The sequence below is a fragment of the Brachionichthys hirsutus genome, chromosome 12 (genome assembly GCF_040956055.1).
Source record: "Brachionichthys hirsutus isolate HB-005 chromosome 12, CSIRO-AGI_Bhir_v1, whole genome shotgun sequence".
NCBI classification, from domain to species: Eukaryota; Metazoa; Chordata; class Actinopteri; order Lophiiformes; family Brachionichthyidae; genus Brachionichthys; species Brachionichthys hirsutus.
Window position 1 is genome coordinate 11483154 of NC_090908.1, and position 16727 is coordinate 11499880.

General features: G+C 45.9%; 2 protein-coding genes and 3 long non-coding RNA genes across 6 annotated transcripts in view; 4 read left to right on the top strand and 1 right to left on the bottom strand.

Moving 5' to 3' along the window:
- Positions 1 to 1399: 1399 nt before the first annotated feature.
- On the top strand, positions 1400 to 2427 carry LOC137902673 (uncharacterized). The gene is made up of 3 exons (XR_011105739.1): positions 1400 to 1493; positions 1575 to 1703; positions 1895 to 2427. It is a non-coding gene; the product is annotated as an uncharacterized lncRNA (long non-coding RNA).
- Positions 2428 to 4432: 2005 nt separating this feature from the next.
- adcy5 (adenylate cyclase 5) overlaps positions 4433 to 16727 on the bottom strand; it is a 33531-nt gene continuing 21236 nt past the window's right edge. Inside the window, 1 exon segment of the mRNA XM_068746736.1 lies at positions 4433 to 4561. Coding sequence (XP_068602837.1) covers positions 4433 to 4561 — 129 coding nt within the window.
- On the top strand, positions 5853 to 7994 carry LOC137902661 (uncharacterized). The gene is made up of 5 exons (XR_011105737.1): positions 5853 to 5952; positions 6698 to 6894; positions 6974 to 7045; positions 7127 to 7255; positions 7447 to 7994. It is a non-coding gene; the product is annotated as an uncharacterized lncRNA (long non-coding RNA).
- LOC137902656 (uncharacterized) lies at positions 10409 to 11553 on the top strand. 2 transcript variants are annotated; one of them, XR_011105736.1, is made up of 4 exons: positions 10409 to 10440; positions 10520 to 10591; positions 10673 to 10801; positions 10993 to 11553. It is a non-coding gene; the product is annotated as an uncharacterized lncRNA (long non-coding RNA). The 2 variants fall into 2 exon arrangements; XR_011105735.1 differs by lacking the exon at positions 10409 to 10440 and having other exon boundaries at positions 10469 to 10591.
- On the top strand, positions 14912 to 16097 carry LOC137902663 (proline-rich protein 14-like). Its single transcript, XM_068746748.1, has 4 exons — positions 14912 to 14953; positions 15033 to 15104; positions 15186 to 15316; positions 15508 to 16097. The coding sequence occupies exons 3-4, from the start codon at positions 15199 to 15201 to the stop codon at positions 15669 to 15671; spliced, it is 282 nt and encodes a 93-aa protein (XP_068602849.1). The 5' UTR covers positions 14912 to 14953; positions 15033 to 15104; positions 15186 to 15198; the 3' UTR covers positions 15672 to 16097.

Sequence of the window (16727 nt, forward strand, 5' to 3'; positions counted from 1 at the left end):
GAGCTTCCGCACGGCGCTCTGAGGCGATAAGGTAATGATCTCATTTATTGTCTCATTCTAATTTTCAGTGTGGAGCTTCGTGTGTGTCTTCATTTTGTGTTCATCGAAACAGCCCCAGGTTTCCCACTAAGTATAAATACATTAAAAAAAACTATATTATTAATTATATGTATATTATAATAAAGGTCATCTAATCTAATATGTACTGTTAGAGTGTCATTTTGTGTCATTTTGGTTGGGGGTGTGCCGCAGGATTTTGTAAATGTAAAAAATGTGCCGCGGCTCAAAAAAGGTTGGGAAACACTGCGCTAGACTAACACTTTTATTTTGAAACTTTCAGCGGAAGTTCCATCATTGTGATTGTGACTTCCGCTATTTAACGCCGGGCATTAGTGACGTCAGAAGTGTGTCTTGCACCGGACCGCACGGCCAGGTTTGGCATTTTCTAGCGTCGAAAGCGCTTAAAATGAGATAAGAGGAGTTAAAGGAGACCAAACGAATCCGAAGGCTTTGAAAAGGTAAAATGAATTTCCCGATTTATGACGTCTTAACCGGTTCACGCGCAATATAATATGCTAGCGGTAGCTAGGCGCAGCTAGCTCGAGCAGCTTTTGTATTTTCTCCAAATCCCTTTTTTCTGTTTTGTTCTCACGCCGATCCTAAATACCGCTCGTTTTCTGTGAGTGTCCCTTTGTTTCATGTCACATAAAAAAGACCGATGTGAGAAAGTAATAAGGCCAAAAAAAAAAGGAACTCCTGTTCGTCAAGTGACGATGAATTAACTTGTAGGAATGTTTATGGGATTCTGAGCCGCGAGAGAAATTAGACACCCTCAGGTGAGCTCTTTTGTTGAGCTGCACCCAGGTGTGGCTGGGGGGGGGGGGGGTAATGAAATGCAGTTTAGCATCTAACCGGAAGTGCAATTACGAGACAAATATTCGGGCATTTTAAGTAATTTATATCTCTAACAGCCCAGCTTCTCCCACCCGGCGACTTCAGAAGCAGCGGTCCAATCACAGCTCCCGTTGCCTACGCCTCCCCCGGCGACGGTCTCTTCCTTCGCCGTCATCTTCAGCCAATGGACTATCTGCTCTGCTTTCCACGAGCCAATCGACAGCAGGCCCAGAGTTTCTCAGCACAAATGGAGAGGTGGATATTTTTTTTGTTGTTTCCTATTTTTTATTGTCAAGTCATTTTTACTCATAGTTTCCACTGATTGGATCTCTGTGTCCGTTTTATGTCAGCGAGCCAAACGCGTCTCACAGATTCGAATCCGGCGGGCATCACCGCGTGAAACGTTGCTCACGCCGATGGGACTGCCAAAGGTCAAAAGGTAGGTCGCGTGGGTGTGGAGGAAATGAACACAGTCATTTACAAACGCATTGACCATATTCCAAAATCATCAGTAAACATTTTTTCAGGTTAAAGAAGAAAGAGTTCAGTCTGGAGGAGATTTATACGAACAAGAACTACAATTCCCCCTCAACCAACAGGTAATGGTAATCTTTAAAATGAATAATGCAAATCTCGCTGAATCTCCAGTCTTCTACCGTGTTTTGTTTTTCACCCCACAGGAGTCTTGAAACAATGTTTGAGGAGCCACGGGAGAAGAATGGAGCGCTACTCCTGATTGGACAGCAGAAAAGACGGAGGGTTCTCCTTTTTCCTGACTTCACTCACCCGGAAAAGGAAGAGACTGCAAGGTGGGTTGGGAAATGTATTGAGAGCACGATAAAGCGACGGTAGTCTCCTTATTTATGTCCCTCCTCCGTGTTATTTTGTATTTTATTTCTAACTACGCAGTTGTATTCATTATTACTACATAGAGGTAGCACTTCTCTTTTCATCATCTTGTTCTTCACACTTCTTTTTTCAAAATGTTTGTTGACTTCAGGGGCGGGACTTCCTGTTACCATGGTCCCCAGGAAGCGGAAAGCATCTCTCCGTCAGTGCAATGGCAGCGTCCCTCGTGGGGACGAGTCAGACGTGGATGTGATGCTGGTGGAGCGACTCGGTGCTCTCGAAGACTTTCTGATACGACGAGGCTTGGATGTGTGATCTGTGACATCACATCCTGTCAGCAAACCAAAGGCCAAATGAACACATGGGTTTTTTTTGCAGTGTATTTGCTGTTTTATTTTTTACAGTGTTAGATGTGAAACGTGAACCAGATGGATAGAAATATAAATGTACATTTTCTTCGTATTGCTGATCTGATCTGCTCAGAAGAAAAGCCCATAACGGGCAGCTTATACTCTATTTTAGTACTGGGGCAGTACTGAATGAGTACTACGGCAGTATTGTGTGAGTACTGGAGATCTAAAATATTTGGACCTTTTTAAAATGTAATATATTTCAGCTGGCAAAATGTCTATATTTGGATCAATGCAATTTGTGTCTGCAGTTAGGTTTGTTGTTGATTATTTGTGGACATGAGATTAAAGTATGTATATTTACATTCAGATTGTCTGTGATATCATCATTGGTGTTGAGAATTTGTTAATGGCTGGTTATCAGCTGGTCGAGTTTATGCTGGCCTCACAGCCGGATGGTACTGGGTTCAAATCGTGTCTGCGTCGGGGTTCTCCTGTTTCCGCCCACCTCCAAAAACATGCAATTTAGGGGAATCGATTGCTCCGAATTGTCCGTAGTGTATGAGTGCGTGCGTCGGTGTGTGCACGGGGGTGGGGGAATAGTTGGTAGCAATGTTGAAAAGTTCAAAGAGCCCCGGCTTCAAATCCCACCACGGGAATGGGATAGAGAGGGGGTAGCAGGGTAGGCCCAGGGCACGCCTGGGCGGGGTGAAGTGGACCGGTCCAGTTCACCCCGCCCAGGCAAGGCCCCAGGCCTACCCTGCTACCCCCACTCTACCCCACTCCCACAGCGGGACTCGAACCCAGGGCCTCCGACACGGTGGTTGGTAGCAATACCAACCACCCCCCAGTGCGGGGTAGGAAACTCGAGGCATTAACAAAGTCATACTTGTCGGATGATGAGGTGCTATTTCAGACCACAGCGTGTTGCACTGGAGCTGTGCTTTTTCCTTATGCGACGCTGTACTGCGTTCTCGGTGGTGCAGTGGGTAGCGCACTTGACTCCCGGCCAGAAGGTCCTTGGTTCGAAACCAAGGGGTGCAGCGTGTAGTTTTTTTTTTACAAGAATTTGAGGTTTGTTGTTTGGTAAAGTAAAGTAAATGGGAAACGGCGCCGCGTTCAATGACTCCACTGGGGTGACGTAAAGTTACGAGCGGCGCGCGAGGCTCATGTTTACAGCGAGACATAAACCTGGAATTATGACGTCGAGACCTGTCAGGACGAGTGATTGTGTACGGCGGTCACTTTCTCTGTCCACTAGGTGGCGTACGGGAACGCCCACAACATTGTAGAAACACGTGGAACAGATTCTGCAATGCCTCTCACACCTAATAAATACAGAAATGGTCCCAATAACTGCTTTATTTTCCCCCCAATTGTTAAAAACGATAAAGTTTACAGTGTTCCAAAGGGGCAAACGGAGAGTTTGGCAGCAGCGGGTTGGAGAGATGCTCTAAGATAAGGTCGGTCTGACCGTTACCCGTCTACAGTCACCACGTTCCACCTTATTCTCTGGTAGAACCTCGACACCTTCCGCACATTTATTGATTATCGTACTCGGTGGCGCAGCCAAGCAGCTGAAATGTTATTAACCCCTAAAATAAAACGACTAAAATTGGTGGAACTGCCAGAATTAAGATCGTTGTGAAATAACGTGCCGTGCAATACTGCTCTAAGGGAGGGGGGGGGGGGGGGGGGGGGGGGGGGGTGGCTGCACATCAAAGGGTACATTTCCACATGGGCTCATCCGTCCCCATCCGTCGGATGACCATCAGTATGGCGTTCATATAAAAGGCCTCGTAGGAATTCTTTGAACATTCATTGGGTCGTACCGTCTGGGAACGGGGAACGCCATCCTATCAGCAAACGGGGGGGGATTCGGAGGCATCGACCCGCTGCGGCGCCAAGCTGAGACCAGGAGGGCGTCTGAAATCCCCCCCGACATCAGGGTGGTACCGTCCACACGTCTGAATACACGTCGGTGTTTATAGATAGCTCTCTAATATATTAATGTACAAAATATAGAATCTTAAAATATTTGATAAGGTTTGGCGTTCTGAAGTCAAAATACAAAACGGCCGAGATTAGAAAAAGTTCTTCGCTGACATCGTCTGTGTTTTGCGCCTGCGTGTGTGTGTGTGTGTCCATTGTACGCTGACGACGCCGTGGCGTGCGTTTGTGTGTTCAACGTCCGACGGACAAGCTTTCTGTAAGCACTGGAGCGTACGAAAGGTAAGTCCAACCCCCCCCCACCCCCCATCCATTCCCCTTGCGGCCTCAGCAGGATCAGGGAAGTATCAGAGGCAGAGTCGAGGCGCCCATCCCGGCGTCCATGAGGGTTAACTGCTCGGGGGTCCGCTGATGAGAAAATAGGTCATCATCTCCCCTTTGCCCTTGACCGTGACCAAGCCTCTGTAGTCTAGCGTGTAGTTGTAGGAGCTCAGCACCTGGTGCAGGTCCGCCGTTACCTGCGGACAGAGCGGGAGGGGAGGGCGTGAGCGCCGCTAGTTCAACGTGAAAGCGGGAAAACGAGCGATAGAAAACGTAGAAATCTGGACACATTTTAATGCGGTTGACACAAAGGCAAAATAAAATAAAGTAAGCTCGTATCTTGAGGAGCCGCTTATCCAAAGAAGTGCAGACCCACTGAGCTGGTGGGAGTCCAGGTGTTCAGTCTACCCACGTCTTACACACGGAGATTGAGACTGTATCGTGGCAACATCTGTCCCCTCAGAGAGAATCTTCTCCAGAGCAGGACAGATGATAACAGAAAGGAGAAACAGGATCAGCCCCTCCAAGCTGAGCCACTTGGTTTCCTTTGATGCCAATCTTCAGTAAAACAGTAGAACTGTTACCTGATGCTGCTTTATCTTTTGCACTTTTTAATTTATGTTTTCTTGATGTGTTGTTTGAGATTTAAATGCAGAGATTTGACCTTGTTCTCTGTGAGATGTGTTTGGTTTGGTTTTGTATTTTATATTATATAATATGTTTATTGTAGCTAGCAGTGCAAAGAGGATTTAAATAAAGACATTTAATAAACATTTGATATATTGCATGCTTTTACATTAGTAGCTAATTTTACACTGCGCATGATTTGGTATTAAATTAATTTTGTCAACAACAAAAAAATCTGAGGAGCCACTTGGGAGCCAAAAGAACCGGCTCTCTTAAAAGAGCTGGAATTCCCATCACTACACTGAACTGAAACAAGATGGTGGTTTAAAGCTCAACTTTGCTGATCTTCCTTTGGACAGTTTCTGGTTATCTGTTGCCAAGGAGTTCCCCGTTCTAGCCAACAAAGCTATTCTGACATTGCTCCCATTTTCAACCACATATCTGTGTGAGCTGAGCTTCTCAAGCTCGACAGCGATAAAAACTACAAGCAGAGAGAGACTGAGAGCTGATGAGGAAGAGCTTCGTGTGTGTCTTCATTTTGTGTTCATCGAAACAGCCCCAGGTTTCCCACTAAGTATAAATACATTTAAAAAAAACTATATTATTAATTATGTGTATTATAATAAAGGTCATCTAATCTAATATGTACTGTTAGAGTGTCATTTTGTGTCATTTTGGTTGGGGGTGTGCCGCAGGATTTTGTAAATGTAAAAAATGTGCCGCGGCTCAAAAAAGGTTGGGAAACACTGCGCTAGACTAACACTTTTATTTTGAAACTTTCAGCGGAAGTTCCATCATTGTGATTGTGACTTCCGCTATTTAACGCCGGGCATTAGTGACGTCAGAAGTGTGTCTTGCACCGGACCGCACGGCCAGGTTTGGCATTTTCTAGCGTCGAAAGCGCTTAAAATGAGATAGGAGGAGTTAAAGGAGACCAAACGAATCCGAAGGCTTTGAAAAGGTAAAATGAATTTCCCGATTTATGACATTTTAACCGATTCACGCGCAATATAATATGCTAGCGGTAGCTAGGCGCAGCTAGCTCGAGCAGCTTTTGTATTTTCTCCAAATCCCTTTTTTCTGTTTTGTTCTCACGCCGATCCTAAATACCGCTCGTTTTCTGTGAGTGTCCCTTTGTTTCATGTCACATAAAAAAGACCGATGTGAGAAAGTAATAAGGCCAAAAAGAAAAAAGGAACTCCTGTTCGTCAAATGACGATGAATTAACTTGTAGGAATGTTTATGGGATTCTGAGCCGCGAGAGAAATTAGACACCCTCAGGTGAGCTCTTTTGTTGAGCTGCACCCAGGTGTGGCTGGGGGGGTAATGAAATGCAGTTTAGCATCTAACCGGAAGTGCAATTACGAGACAAATATTCAGGTTAAAAAGATTTTACACTTGTTACGTACACAGATTTGGTGTTAGGAAGATTCTACAATAATAATATACGGTGTCTTAATCCTCCTCCTCTGTTCAGAGATGGTTTCTCCAGAAATGGCTTCTTTAACTCCTCTTTAAGCGTGCGTGTGTGCGTGTGTGTGTGTGTGTGTGTGTGTGTGTGTGTGTGCGTGTGTGTGTGTGTGTGCGCGTGCGTGGAGCAAATGGCACAAACGACTTTCAGGTGACTTCAACCTTCCTCGGCTGGAGGCCCAGAACTCTTTTTGTTGTTGTTTTTGTCATTAGATGTTATTCTGTCTCTCTCACAGTCCTCAAAAATGCTGGGTCGACCTCTGACCCTGAAGGACAGCGATGGCAGGCGGCAGGGCTTGGGGGCGGCGACGCCGCGTCCGGCTCGGCCTTCGGCTGACGATGAGGCCGATGGCGGCGCGTCTGAAACGGGTTCGTTTTGATGGATGGAAAGTCCGTTTGAGGACTTCTGTTTCCACGCAGACCGGCTGAGCGAGTGGGTGTGGAGGAAATGAACACAGTCATTTACAAACGCATTGACCATATTCCAAAATCATCAGTAAACATTTTTTCAGGTTAAAGAAGAAAGAGTTCAGTCTGGAGGAGATTTATACGAACAAGAACTACAATTCCCCCTCAACCAACAGGTAATGGTAGCCTTTAAAATGAATAATGCAAATCTCGCTGAATCTCCAGTCTTCTACCGTGTTTTGTTTTTCACCCCACAGGAGTCTTGAAACAATGTTTGAGGAGCCACGGGAGAAGAATGGAGCGCTACTCCTGATTGGGCAGCAGAAAAGACGGAGGGTTCTCCTTTTTCCTGACTTCACTCACCCGGAAAAGGAAGAGACTGCAAGGTGGGTTGGGAAATGTATTGAGAGCATGATAAAGCGACGGTAGTCTCCTTATTTATGTCCCTCCTCCGTGTTATTTTGTATTTTATTTCTAACTACGCAGTTGTATTCATTATTACTACATAGAGGTAGCACTTCTCTTTTCTTCATCTTGTTCTTCACACTTCTTTTTTCAAAATGTTTGTCGACTTCAGGGGCGGGACTTCCTGTTACCATGGTCCCCAGGAAACGGAAAGCATCTCTCCGTCAGTGCAATGGCAGCGTCCCTCGTGGGGACGAGTCAGACGTGGATGTGATGCTGGTGGAGCGACTCGGTGCTCTCGAAGACTTTCTGATACAACGAGGCTTGGATGTGTGATCTGTGACATCACATCCTGTCGGCGAACCAAAGGCCAAATGAACACATGGGTTTTTTTTGCAGTGTATTTGCTGTTTTATTTTTTACAGTGTTAGATGTGAAACGTGAACCAGATGGATAGAAATATAAATGTACATTTTCTTCGTATTGCTGATCTGATCTGCTCGGAAGAAAAGCCCATAACGGGCAGCTTATACTCTATTGTAGTACTCTATTAGTACTGGGGCAGTACTGAATGAGTACTACAGCAGTGTTGTGTGAGTACTGGAGATCTAAAATATTTGGACCTTTTTAAAATGTAATATATTTCAGCTGGCAAAATGTCTGTATTTGGATCAATGCAATTTGTGTCTGCAGTTAGGTTTGTTGTTGATTATTTGTGGACATGAGATTAAAGTATGTATATTTACATTCAGATTGTCTGTGATGTCATCATTGGTGTTGAGAATTTGTTAATGGCTGGTTATCAGCTGGTCGAGTTTATGCTGGCCTCACAGCCGGATGGTACTGGGTTCAAATCGTGTCTGCGTCGGGGTTCTCCTGTTTCCGCCCACCTCCAAAAACATGCAATTTAGGGGAATCGATTGCCCCGAATTGTCCGTAGTGTATGAGTGTGTGCGTCGGTGTGTGCACGGGGGTGGGGGAATAGTTGGTAGCAATGTTGAAAAGTTCAAAGAGCCCCGGCTTCAAATCCCACCACGGGAATGGGATAGAGAGGGGGTAGCAGGGTAGGCCCAGGGCACGCCTGGGCGGGGTGAAGTGGACCGGTCCAGTTCACCCCGCCCAGGCAAGGCCCCAGGCCTACCCTGCGACCCCCACTCTACCCCACCCCCGCAGCGGGACTCGAACCCAGGGCCTCCGACACGGTGGTTGGTAGCAATACCAACCACCCCCCAGTGCGGGGTAGGAAACTCGAGGCATTAACAAAGTCATGCTCGTCGGATGATGAGGTGCTATTTCAGACCACAGCGTGTTGCACTGGAGCTGTGCTTTTTCCTTATGTGATGTGGCACTGCGTTCTCGGTGGTGCAGTGGGTAGCACACTTGACTCCCGGCCAGAAGGTCCTGGGTTCGAAACCAAGGGGTGCGGCGTGTAGTTTTATTTTTTTTACAAGAATTTGAGGTTTGTTGTTTGGTAAAGTAAAGTAAATGGGAAACGGCGCCGCGTTCAATGACTCCACTGGGGTGACGTAAAGTTACGAGCGGCGCGCGAGGCTCATGTTTACAGCGAGACATAAACCTGGAATTATGACGTCGAGACCTGTCAGGACGAGTGATTGTGTACGGCGGTCACTTTCTCTGTCCACTAGGTGGCGTACGGGAACGCCCACAACATTGTAGAAACACGTGGAACAGATTCTGCAATGCCTCTCACACCTAATAAATACAGAAATGGTCCCAATAACTGCTTTATTTTCCCCCCAATTGTTAAAAACGATAAAGTTTACAGTGTTCCAAAGGGGCAAACGGAGAGTTTGGCAGCAGCGGGTTGGAGAGATGCTCTAAGATAAGGTCGGTCTGACCGTTACCCGTCTACAGTCACCACGTTCCACCTTATTCTCTGGTAGAACCTCGACACCTTCCGCACATTTATTGATTATCGTACTCGGTGGCACATTTTGTAAATGTAAAAAATGTGCCGCGGCTCAAAAAAGGTTGGGAAACACTGCGCTAGACTAACACTTTTATTTTGAAACTTTCAGCGGAAGTTCCATCATTGTGGTTGTAGCTTCCGCTATTTAACGCCGGGCATTAGTGACGTCAGAAGTGTGTCTTGCACCGGACCGTACGGCCAGGTTTGGCATTTTCTAGCGTCGAAAGCGCTTAAAATGAGATAAGAGGAGTTAAAGGAGACCAAACGAATCCGAAGGCTTTGAAAAGGTAAAATGAATTTCCCGATTTATGACGTTTTAACCGATTCACGCGCGATATAATATGCTAACGGTAGCTAGGCGCAGCTAGCTCGAGCGGCTTTTGTATTTTCTCCAAATCCCTTTTTTCTGTTTTGTTCTCACGCCGATCCTAAATACCGCTCGTTTTCTGTGAGTGTCCCTTTGTTTCATGTCACATAAAAAAGACCGATGTGAGAAAGTAATAAGGCCCAAAAAAAAAAGGAACTCCTGTTCGTCAAATGACGATGAATTAACTTGTAGGAATGTTTATGGGATTCTGAGCCGCGAGAGAAATTAGACACCCTCAGGTGAGCTCTTTTGTTGAGCTGCACCCAGGTGTGGCTGGGGGGGGGTAATGAAATGCAGTTTAGCATCTAACCGGAAGTGCAATTACGAGACAAATATTCAGGTTAAAAAGATTTTACACTTGTTACGTACACGGATTTGGTGTTAGGAAGATTCTACAATAATAATATACAGTGTCTTAATCCTCCTCCTCTGTTCAGAGATGGTTTCTCCAGAAATGGCTTCTTTAACTCCTCTTTAAGCATGCGTGTGTGCGTGTGTGTGTGCGTGTGTGTGTGTGTGTGTGTGCGTGCGTGTGTGTGTGCGTGTGTGTGCGCGTGCGTGGAGCAAATGGCACAAACAACTTTCAGGTGACTTCAACCTTCCTCGGCTGGAGGCCCAGAACTCTTTTTGTTGTTGTTTTTGTCATTAGATGTTGTTCTGTCTCTCTCACAGTCCTCAAAACTGCTGAGTCGACCTCTGACCCTGAAGGACAGCGATGGCAGGCGGCAGGGCTTGGGGGCGGCGACGCCGCATCCGGCTCGGCCTTCGGCTGACGATGAGGCCGATGGCGGCGCGTCTGAAACGGGTTCGTTTTGATGGATGGAAAGTCCGTTTGAGGACTTCTGTTTCCACGCAGACCGGCTGAGCGAGTGGGTGTGGAGGAAATGAACACAGTCATTCACAAACACATTGACCATATTCCAAAATCATCAGTAAGCATTTTTTCAGGTTAAAGAAGAAAGAGTTCAGTCTGGAGGAGATTTATACGAACAAGAACTACAATTCCCCCTCAACCAACAGGTAATGGTAACCTTTAAAATGAATAATGCAAATCTCGCTGAATCTCCAGTCTTCTACCATGTTTTGTTTTTCACCCCACAGGAGTCTTGAAACAATGTTTGAGGAGCCACGGGAGAAGAATGGAGCGCTACTCCTGATTGGACAGCAGAAAAGACGGAGGGTTCTCCTTTTTCCTGACTTCACTCACCCGGAAAAGGAAGAGACTGCAAGGTGGGTTGGGAAATGTATTGAGAGCATGATAAAGCGACGGTAGTCTCCTTATTTATGTCCCTCCTCCGTGTTGTTTTGTATTTTATTTCTAACTACGCAGTTGTATTCATTATTACTACATAGAGGTAGCACTTCTCTTTTCATCATCTTGTTCTTCACACTTCTTTTTTCAAAATGTTTGTCGACTTCAGGGGCGGGACTTCCTGTTACCATGGTCCCCAGGAAGCGGAAAGCATCTCTCCGTCAGTGCGATGGCAGCGTCCCTCGTGGGGACGAGTCAGACGTGGATGTGATGCTGGTGGAGCGACTCGGTGCTCTCGAAGACTTTCTGATACAACGAGGCTTGGATGTGTGATCTGTGACATCACATCCTGTCAGCAAACCAAAGGCCAAATGAACACATGGGTTTTTTTTGCAGTGTATTTGCTGTTTTATTTTTTACGGTGTTAGATGCGAAACGTGAACCAGATGGATAGAAATATAAATGTACATTTTCTTCGTATTGCTGATCATCTGATCTGTTAGGAAGAAAAGCCCATAACGGGCAGCTTATATTTTCAAGAGGTTTGTTAACATCAATACTCTATTAGTACTGGGGCAGTACTGAATGAGTACTACGGCAGTATTGTGTGAGTACTGGAGATCTAAAATATTTGGACCTTTTTAAGATGTAATATATTTCAGCTGGCAAAATGTCTATATTTGGATCAATGCAATTTGTGTCTGCAGTTGGGTTTGTTGTTGATTGTTTGTGGACATGAGATTAAAGTATGTATATTTACATTCAGATTGTCTGTGATGTCATCATTGGTGTTGAGAATTTGTTAATGGCTGGTTATCAGCCGGTCGAGTTTATGCTGGCCTCACAGCCGGATGGTACTGGGTTCAAATCGTGTCTGCGTCGGGGTTCTCCCGTTTCCGCCCACCTCCAAAAACATGCAATTTAGGGGAATCGATTACTCCAAATTGTCCGTAGTGTATGAGTGCGTGCGTCGGTGCGTGCACGGGGGTGGGGGAATAGTTGGTAGCAATGTTGAAAAGTTCAAAGAGCCCCGGCTTCAAATCCCACCACGGGAATGGGATAGAGAGGGGGTAGCAGGGTAGGCCCAGGGCCACCTGGGCGGGGTGAAGTGGACCGATCCAGTTCACCCCGCCCAGGCAAGGCCCCAGGCCTACCCTGCTACCCCCACTCTACCCCACCCCCACAGCGGGACTCGAACCCAGGGCCTCCGACACGGTGGTTGGTAGCAATACCAACCACCCCCCAGTGCGGGGTAGGAAACTCGAGGCATTAACAAAGTCATGCTTGCCGGATGATGAGGTGCTATTTCAGACCACAGCGTGTTGCACTGGAGCTGTGCTTTTTCCTTATGTGACATAGTACTGCGTTCTCGGTGGTGCAGTGGGTAGCACGCTTGACTCCCAGCCAGAAGGTCCTGGGTTCGAAACCAAGGGGTGCAGCGTGTAGTTTTTTTTTTTACAAGAATTTGAGGTTTGTTTGGTAAAGTAAAGTAAATGGGAAACGGCGCCGCGTTCAATGACTCCACCGGGGTGATGTAAAGTTACGAGCGGCGCGCGAGGCTCATGTTTACAGCGAGACATAAACCTGGAATTATGACGTCGAGACCTGTCAGGACGAGTGATTGTGTACGGCGGTCACTTTCTCTGTCCACTAGGGGGCGTACGGGAACGCCCACAACATTGTAGAAACACGTGGAACAGATTCTGCAATGCCTCTCACACCTAATAAATACAGAAATGGTCCCAATAACTGCTTTATTTTCCCCCCAATTGTTAAAAACGATAAAGTTTACAGTGTTCCAAAGGGGCAAACGGAGAGTTTGGCAGCAGCGGGTTGGAGAGATGCTCTAAGATAAGGTCGGTCTGACCGTTACCCGTCTACAGTCACCACGTTCCACCTTATTCTCTGGTAAAAACTCGACACCTTCCGCACATTTATTGATTATCGTACTCGGTGGCGCAGCCAAGCAGCTGAAATGTTATTAACCCCTAAAATAAAACGACTAAAATTGGTGGAACTGCCAGAATTAAGATCGTTGTGAAATAACGTCCAGGTGTTCAGTCTACCCACGTCTTACACACGGAGATTGAGACTGTATCGTGGCAACATCTGTCCCCTCAGAGAGAATCTTCTCCAGAACAGGACAGATGATAACAGAAAGGAGAAACAGGATCAGCCCCTCCAAGCTGAGCCACAGTAGAACTGTTACCTGATGCTGCTTTATCTTTTGCACTTTTTAATTTATGTTTTCTTGTTGTGTTGTTTGAGATTTAAATGCAGAGATTTGACCTTGTTCTCTGTGAGATGTGTTTGGTTTGGTTTTGTATTTTATATTATATAATATGTTTATTGTAGCTAGCAGTGCAAAGAGGATTTAAATAAAGACATTTAATAAACATTTGATATCTTGCATGTTTTTACATTAGTAGCTAATTTTACACTGCACATGATTTGGTATTAAATTAATTTTGTCAACAACAAAAAAATCTGAGGAGCCACTTGGGAGCCAAAAGAACCGGCTCTCTTAAAAGAGCCGGAATTCCCATCACTACACTGAACTGAAACAAGATGGTGGTTTAAAGCTAAACTTTGCTGATCTTCCTTTGGACAGTTTCTGGTTATCTGTTGCCAAGGAGTTCCCCGTTCTAGCCAACAAAGCTATTCTGACATTGCTCCCATCTTCAACCACATATCTGTGTGAGCTGAGCTTCTCAAGCTCGACGGCGATAAAAACTACAAGCAGAGAGAGACTGAGAGCTGATGAGGAAGAGCTTCGTGTGTGTCTTCATTTTGTGTTCATCGAAACAGCCCCAGGTTTCCCACTAAGTATAAATACATAAAAAAAACTATATTATTAATTATATGTATTATAATAAAGGTCATCTAATCTAATATGTACTGTTAGAGTGTAATTTTGTGTCATTTTGGTTGGGGGTGTGCCGCAGGATTTTGTAAATGTAAAAAATGTGCCGCGTCTCAAAAAAGGTTGGGAAACACTGCGCTAGACTAACACTTTTATTTTGAAACTTTCAGCGGAAGTTCCATCATTGTGGTTGTGACTTCCGCTATTTAACGCCGGGCATTAGTGACGTCAGAAGCGTGTCTTGCACCGGACCGCACGGCCAGGTTTGGCATTTTCTAGCGTCGAAAGCGCTTAAAATGAGATAAGAGGAGTTAAAGGAGACCAAACGAATCCGAAGGCTTTGAAAAGGTAAAATGAATTTCCCGATTTATGACATTTTAACCGATTCACGCGCAATATAATATGCTAACGGTAGCTAGGCGCAGCTAGCTCGAGCAGCTTTTGTATTTTCTCCAAATCCCTTTTTTCTGTTTTGTTCTCACGCCGATCCTAAATACCGCTCGTTTTCTGTGAGTGTCCCTTTGTTTCATGTCACATAAAAAAGACCGATGTGAGAAAGTAATAAGGCCAAAAAAAAAAAGGAACTCCTGTTCGTCAAATGACGATGAATTAACTTGTAGGAATGTTTATGGGATTCTGAGCCGCGAGAGAAATTAGACACCCTCAGGTGAGCTCTTTTGTTGAGCTGCACCCAGGTGTGGCTGGGGGGGGGTAATGAAATGCAGTTTAGCATCTAACCGGAAGTGCAATTACGAGACAAATATTCAGGTTAAAAAGATTTTACACTTGTTACGTACACGGATTTGGTGTTAGGAAGATTCTACAATAATAATATACGGTGTCTTAATCCTCCTCTGTTCAGAGATGGTTTCTCCAGAAATGGCTTCTTTGACTCCTCTTTGAGCGTGTGTGTGGTGCGTGCGTGTGTGTGTGTGTGTGTGTGTGTGCGCGCGTGCGTGGAGCAAATGGCACAAACAACTTTCAGGTGACTTCAACCTTCCTCGGCTGGAGGCCCAGAACTCTTTTTGTTGTTGTTTTTGTCATTAGATGTTATTCTGTCTCCCTACCAGTCCTCAAAACTGCTGAGTCGACCTCTGACCCTGAAGGACAGCGATGGCAGGCGGCAGGGCTTGGGGGCGGCGACGCCGCATCCGGCTCGGCCTTCGGCTGACGATGAGGCCGATGGCGGCGCGTCTGAGACGGGTTCGTTTTGATGGATGGAAAGTCCGTTTGAGGACTTCTGTTTCCACGCAGACCAGCTGAGCGAGTGGGTGTGGAGGAAATGAACACAGTCATTTACAGACGCATTGACCATATTCCAAAATCATCAGTAAACATTTTTTCAGGTTAAAGAAGAAAGAGTTCAGTCTGGAGGAGATTTATACGAACAAGAACTACAATTCCCCCTCAACCAACAGGTAATGGTAACCTTTAAAATGAATAATGCAAATCTCGCTGAATCTCCAGTCTTCTACCATGTTTTGTTTTTCACCCCACAGGAGTCTTGAAACAATGTTTGAGGAGCCACGGGAGAAGAATGGAGCGCTACTCCTGATTGGACAGCAGAAAAGACGGAGGGTTCTCCTTTTTCCTGACTTCACTCAGCCCCGGAAGAGGAAGAGACTGCAAGGTGGGTTGGGAAATGTATTGAGAGCACGATAAAGCGACGGTAGTCTCCTTATTTGTGTCCCTCCTTCGTGTTGTTTTGTATTTTATTTCTAACTACGCAGTTGTATTCATTATTACTACATAGAGGTAGCACTTCTCTTTTCTTCATCTTGTTCTTCACACTTCTTTTTTCAAAATGTTTGTCGACTTCAGGGGCGGGACTTCCTGTTACCATGGTCCCCAGGAAGCGGAAAGCATCTCTCCGTCAGTGCAATGGCAGCGTCCCTCGTGGGGACGAGTCAGACGTGGATGTGATGCTGGTGGAGCGACTCGGTGCTCTCGAAGACTTTCTGATACAACGAGGCTTGGATGTGTGATCTGTGACATCACATCCTGTCAGCAAACCAAAGGCCAAATGAACACATGGGTTTTTTTTGCAGTGTATTTGCTGTTTTATTTTTTACAGTGTTAGATGTGAAACGTGAACCAGATGGATAGAAATATAAATGTACATTTTCTTCGTATTGCTGATCATCTGATCTGTTAGGAAGAAAAGCCCATAACGGGCAGCTTATATTTTCGAGAGGTTTGTTAACATCAATACTCTATTAGTACTGGGGCAGTACTGAATGAGTACTACGGCAGTATTGTGTGAGTACTGGAGATCTAAAATATTTGGGCCTTTTTAAAGTGTGATATATTTCAGCTGGCAAAATGTCTGTGTTTGGATCAATGCAATTTGTGTCTGCAGTTGGGTTTGTTGTTGATTATTTGTGGACATGAGATTAAAGTATGTATATTTACATTCAGATTGTCTGTGATGTCATCATTGGTGTTGAGAATTTGTTAATGGCTGGTTATCAGCTGGTTGAGTTTATGCTGGCCTCACAGCCAGATGGTACTGGGTTCGAATCGTGTCTGCGTCGGGGTTCTCCCGTTTCCACCCACCTCCAAAAACATGCAATTTAGGGGAATCGATTGCTCCGAATTGTCCGTAGTGTATGAGTGCGTGCGTCGGTGCGTGCACGGGGGTGGGGGAATAGTTGGTAGCAATGTTGAAAAGTTCAAAGAGCCCCGGCTTCAAATCCCACCACGGGAATGGGATAGAGAGGGGGTAGCGGGGTAGGCCCAGGGCACGCCTGGGCGGGGTGAAGTGGACCGGTCCAGTTCACTCCGCCCAGGCAAGGCCCCAGGCCTACCCTGCTACCCCCACTCTACCCCACTCCCACAGCGGGACTCGAACCCAGGGCCTCCGACACGGTGGTTGGTAGCAATACCAACCACCCCCCAGTGCGGGGTAGGAAACTCGAGGCATTAACAAAGTCATGCTTGTCGGATGATGAGGTGCTATTTCAGACCACAGCGTGTTGCACTGGAGCTGTGCTTTTTCCTTATGCGACGTCGTACTGCGTTCTCGGTGGTGCAGTGGGTAG